Source organism: Henckelia pumila, chromosome 1 (genome assembly GCF_033568475.1).
Source record: "Henckelia pumila isolate YLH828 chromosome 1, ASM3356847v2, whole genome shotgun sequence".
Classification (NCBI taxonomy): Eukaryota; Viridiplantae; Streptophyta; class Magnoliopsida; order Lamiales; family Gesneriaceae; genus Henckelia; species Henckelia pumila.
Window position 1 is genome coordinate 95,479,320 of NC_133120.1, and position 5,626 is coordinate 95,484,945.

General features: G+C 31.9%; 1 protein-coding gene across 1 annotated transcript; it reads left to right on the forward strand.

Annotated features, from left to right (window-relative positions):
• The first annotated feature begins 2,301 nt into the window (after window positions 1-2,301).
• On the forward strand, window positions 2,302-4,564 carry LOC140865010 (uncharacterized). The gene is made up of 2 exons (XM_073269521.1): window positions 2,302-3,418; window positions 4,238-4,564. Exon 1 carries the CDS (start codon window positions 2,335-2,337, stop codon window positions 3,247-3,249), a length of 915 nt encoding a protein of 304 aa, XP_073125622.1. The 5' UTR covers window positions 2,302-2,334; the 3' UTR covers window positions 3,250-3,418; window positions 4,238-4,564.
• Window positions 4,565-5,626: the final 1,062 nt, after the last annotated feature.

Below are 5,626 nucleotides of genomic sequence, written 5' to 3' on the forward strand. Positions count from 1 at the left end.
GTTGTTGTTGTTATATAATATATATATAGCATTTATTGAAGATTTCAAATATATATGATAATTGTTTGAAAAGTTTGTTCGTTGGCATTGGAAGCATGTTTTCAGATGAATTTAGTTCCGTATAAAATTGTTTATGAAGCAAATTCGAAATACTAAATGAAATAAATTGTTATATAATACATTTGTACATTATTATTTATAGTATTGTAAGATATTTTGAAATATATATGGACTCAAATAATTAATTATTTTTTATAAAGTGATTAAGCAAATTTTAAATTAAAGTAAGTTTTTGGCAAATAAAATTATTATAAAGTAAGTTAATTTGAATCAATTATATTTGTGCATTATATATATAGATATATATGAAAATGACAACTATTTCTAAGTAATATTTAAAATAAATTTCGGTGCATAAAACATATAAATAGAATTAAATAAAGTTTGTTTCCTATTTTAGCTTAAAGTTTTTGGCGGGATTTTACTATATTTGGCAAAAACTCAGTTATTATATATATATAGATAAGTGTAGTACATCAACCCAATCATCGTGGTTCAATCGCTCTACCCAACAATGATAATTATTGCACCATAATAATCTCTCTTAATAATTGTACTTTTTGAAATCAATGAGAATCGAACCCATGACATTAGCTCTGATACCAATTGTAAAACCGAGCGATTGCCATTATACCAAAAGTTATAGCTGATGATAACAGTGCAACTCAAATCTTCTAAACGATACATCAATTCAATCATCATAATTCGATCACTCTACTCAGCAGGGACAATGCTTGCACTCCAACATAAAGCCTTAACTTACGATATGATTCGACTTGACCTGAACCAAATTGTTATAGTTGATTGTTGATCAATTTAATTTTATATTTTTCTTAAAAGTTTAACAATCGAAATATCATGCTAAAAATATCAGTAGATTAAAAACATGACGATAAGGATAAAATTTGAAAATAAGTCCACAAAATTAATAACTTTTTTTATTTTGTAATACTTTTATAATCATAATATATGACAAAAATTTATTCTATTTTTCAAATTTACATAATTGCATATCAATATTAATATTCGTTAGACATTATTAAAATTTAAAATTAAATAAGAAAAAAATTAACAAACATATGAATGAATGAAGAAGTGAGAAAAAAATCTTTTGCTTTTATTGTTGTTAATTAATAATTAATAATATTTTAAGTTTTTGTTATATCTATACTATATATTGATTTAACCGATTTTTAATATGACTTATCGGTTACCACTTACCTTATTATTGTTAATTAATAATTAATTTAGTTAATAATAATAATTAATAAAATTTTAATTTGTATAGTTTTTAGGTATATTTTTAAACCTCGATCAATCTTTTTTTTAAAAAAAAAATAACCTCTTGTAGTGCAATTCAAATACCGGAGGTCATTTTTAAAAAAAAAATGATTGACCAAAGTTAATTCCCCAATTTTCCATTTTAAGCACACGAAAATAATATTAGTGATAATTAATAATAAAATTTTTTAAATTTTAATGTTTTAAGAGCACAAATATCAAGGACATTTATTAATATTAAATATTAACAATTAATCTACCTAAAATAAAATAAATAAGTAAATGGAGACAAAATGATGACATATTTAGTTAAACTATAAAATGACATAGAAAACTTCAAAAAAGTTTTGGAAATGCCAACAAAGCTCATACAACAAATAAAATTTCTAAAATAAAAGAGGACATATGTGAAAATTCATAACTCAAAGTGTGACTTTTATAATAGTAATAGATTATACAATACATACTTTAAAAAATATATATGCAATTAGAAAGAGATGGCATTGAATTAAATGCCTTTTGAAATTCTTACTTTTGCAGCGCAGCTTGACAGAGAGATTTGAAATCATGCATTTCAATTCAGTGACAGGATGAATTTATCTTCATGAATTTCAGATCCATCGGTATCATTTCAACATCTCTCTTGAAATCAAATCTCTTATGCTAGGCTTGAATTTTTTTGACATAAAAAATAATATTTCATTCAAGTCGTCTTCATGTGACTTTTTGTAGTATATGATATTCAAAATTCCATCCTCTCAAATAGACATTTACCTCAAGTCAAATCAAATATTTTCATTTAAGTCATGTGTGTTTCCTTTTTTAATATCTTTTCCAATTTATTTATTCTATAATTGACATGGCAATTGGCATGAATCACATCCGTAAATGAAGGCATGAAGCTTTAATAGTGATGGATGTATATTATAAATTGAACTTACCCAAAACGCCTGGACAATTCAATTCCAATTCCATTTATTTGATTGAGTAAGCATGACGAAACCTTGGCGAGATCGCGTGAACGTAGTAAATACGCGTTGCACCGGCGAATCACGCGCCTTTCGCCAACCGGCACCCTCTTCGCCGCACTTCCTTTTATTCCACCGACTCTCTTATTTCTTCATTCTTGCGACCTCTTCTCCACCATATTTTTGGTCTTTCACGCATAGCTCACCCGCCTCCGGATCTAGATCTATGGGCGATTTGACGGAATCTTCGACTCTTCGGGCGTCGCCTACGAGGCAACCCCCTGTCAGAGAGGACTGTTGGACGGAAGAGGCTACTCGGACTTTGGTTGAAGCTTGGGGTCGCCGTTACGTGGAACTCAACCGCGGGAACCTCCGTCAGAAGGACTGGCAAGAGGTGGCTGACGTCGTCAACGTGCATCACGGCCACACCAAGAAGTTTCGCCGCACCGATGTTCAGTGCAAGAATCGGATTGATACTATCAAGAACAAGTATAAGACTGAGAAGGCCAAGATCTCTGAATCTAGCGGGACTTTGACATCTTCGTGGCCATTCTTCCCTTGTATGGATTATTTGATCGGATCTAATTTCAGTAAGCATCAGAATAAGTCTCCAATGGAGATGGACCAATATGCTCCTCTGTTATCTCTTCCATCTCCACCCATGGGTGTGCCGTTTTCCTATCGTAGTTCTCCCTCATCCACGATGGTGACCCCGGTGATTTTGCCTCAGAGACGTTCGATGTCGCCACCGCCGACGGACGAATCATATTTCAAGAGGAACTTTTCTGCTATTGCGGCTGCTGCTGCGGCAGCAGATGATGATGATGGAGAATTTGAAGGGGCTGAAGCGGAGGGGAGCGAGGGTAGGGACTTTGAGGCGGAAGAGAAAGGGTATGAGGGTATGGGAAGATTAGCCAAGGCGATTGAGAGGTTTGGGTAGATATACGAGAAGGTGGAGGGTATGAAGCAGAGGCAAATGGTTGAATTGGAGAAGAAGAGGATGCAGTTTGCTAAAGATTTGGAGGTTCAGAGGATGCAGTTGTTTATGGATACTCAAGTCCAGCTCGAGAAGATCGAACAAGCCAGAAGATCATCTGTATCTTTTGATGGTATGCGACATCTTCTCATTTTTTTCCCACTAAACTAGCTTGTAATATGACCATGAAACATTAGTATGTTTGAACTGATTATTAATATTTATTATTATTATTTTCTAGAACGATGATAAAGATTAAGCTGGTAGCCTAGATTGGTTTTCTCTAATGAATTCTCTTGCATGTTGAGGTTTCTTGTATTAGAGAATAAAAGTTCTTAGCATGAATATGTTTCTGAGGTTGGACGTTCTTTTATTTTGAGAAATGGGAATCTGGAATTCCCGCAACTTTTGAAATCTTCTAATGTTAAAACAATAATAGGTCGTGCCGTATGGCATCTGTGTGTTGCTATTGTGTTTGTGCATTCCAAGCTGAACTCTGCTACCTGGAAGATAACAATTCAAGGTCATTAACAGTCTATTGTTGTGTTAGTTTTGTTAGTTATTTTTATTTGTGCATTTCATTGTTGGCTGACCTATATCAACTAGGAGATAACAATGTGAGGTTATTTGCAATCTGTTGTTGTGTTAATTTTGTTATTGTTATCGTTTCATGAGTGTTGATGTTGTGATCTATCTATTGCAACTTTCTTTGAAAATTGAGTTCAATTGTGTTATGTCAAACAAGATCTGTTATGGTCATTGACACACTTGGAGTTTGAACATGTCCTTGAATATCTTTATTTGTTTAAATTTCTGTAGTGCCTATTGAATTAGGTCATGCCTGATTTTTCTAGTTATTGTAAGGTTGCATGTGTATTAAATATCTTTCAATATCATCCAAGCTCACGAACAAAACAATACCTCAATGTTATATTTGTCATCAATGCTGCAGATGTGTACAACTGGCCATGAGGAAAGAACTCGACGGAGACATCCTTTGTGGGGGTCGAGGCACCGGAGCCAGAGGGAACTTCGATCAATACCCCCACTGTAGGTGTGTGTCCAACACATGCATGAGTGTAGGACCCACATGATTTTGGGCCAATCATGACCCACCAAGCTGCAGATAGCTTCGAAAAACCCCCGGAGCTATTTGCCCCTTTCACTTACAGTTGTCTTATTATTTTTTCAAGAAAATTTCAAATGAAGTTTGGTAGTCGCAAATTGGTTAGCAAATTAGTAGAGATTTAATGTGATTTTAAGGAGACCTCTTACCGTATTTGTCGTTCATCTTTTTTTCTATTTACTTTCGAATTATTTGAGTAGCTGCGAAAGTTCTACATCTTGTGTGCAATTAATGGTATATTTGGTTTCGTAGTAGATATTTGATCTTTAATGGTTTTTTAAGAGAGACACACATAGGAAAATGCATTTAAGCATTTTGTTTTTAAATATCAGTTTATAAGATCCTAATTCCTACATTGGAGTTGTTGTCCACACTGCATTTCCTTATCATAATTGGTCCAAACATGTGATTGGGGTTCATCCGTTCATGCATGTTTGATATCACATTTTTTTTAAAAAAAAAAAAAAAAAAGAGAGAGGAAAAATTACAATTTTAGTCATGTAATGTTAGTTTGATTTTGGTTTTAGTCCTATAACTTTTCAAATTTTGGTCTTAGTCAAGTAATTTATATTTTTTTTGGGTTCTTAATCGAAAGTCACTAAATCAATCGAATATTACTTATTTGACACTCATATTTTCCTACATGACTCATTTGGCGTTGATATTTTTCTACATGGCTCATTTGGCAAGAATTGACAATATGTTACACAAGTTAAAATCCATTACACAACAATAAAGAAAAAACAACGCTAAATGTTCACAAATCGGGGGAAAAAAACTTGTCGTTTAGTTTAATTTTGATTAGCTATATTTTAATATGTTTAATATAAATTTAATTTTAAGCATACGAGTCTTACAAAAGATCATTCATATAAAACTAAGACGTCACATAAGTAATATTCAATTGATTTAGTGACTTCCGATGAAAAAATGACAAAAAAAAAAAAATGCGATATTGGACTAAGACCAAACTTTGAAAAATTATATAACAAAGTTGTTTGGTGAGCTTAAAAGCACTACGAAACAACTTATATAAGTTTTTTCAATTTTTTGGTAACAATTTGGTCAACAGCTTATAAACGCTCAAAACAAGCTATTTTTTAAAAAAATTGTTGTTAACCTAATTTTTTTTAAAAAAAATATCTTATTTTAAAATTTTATTTCTTCAAAATAATCTTATATATTTACATAAATCTCCACCATATCCTCTACTCA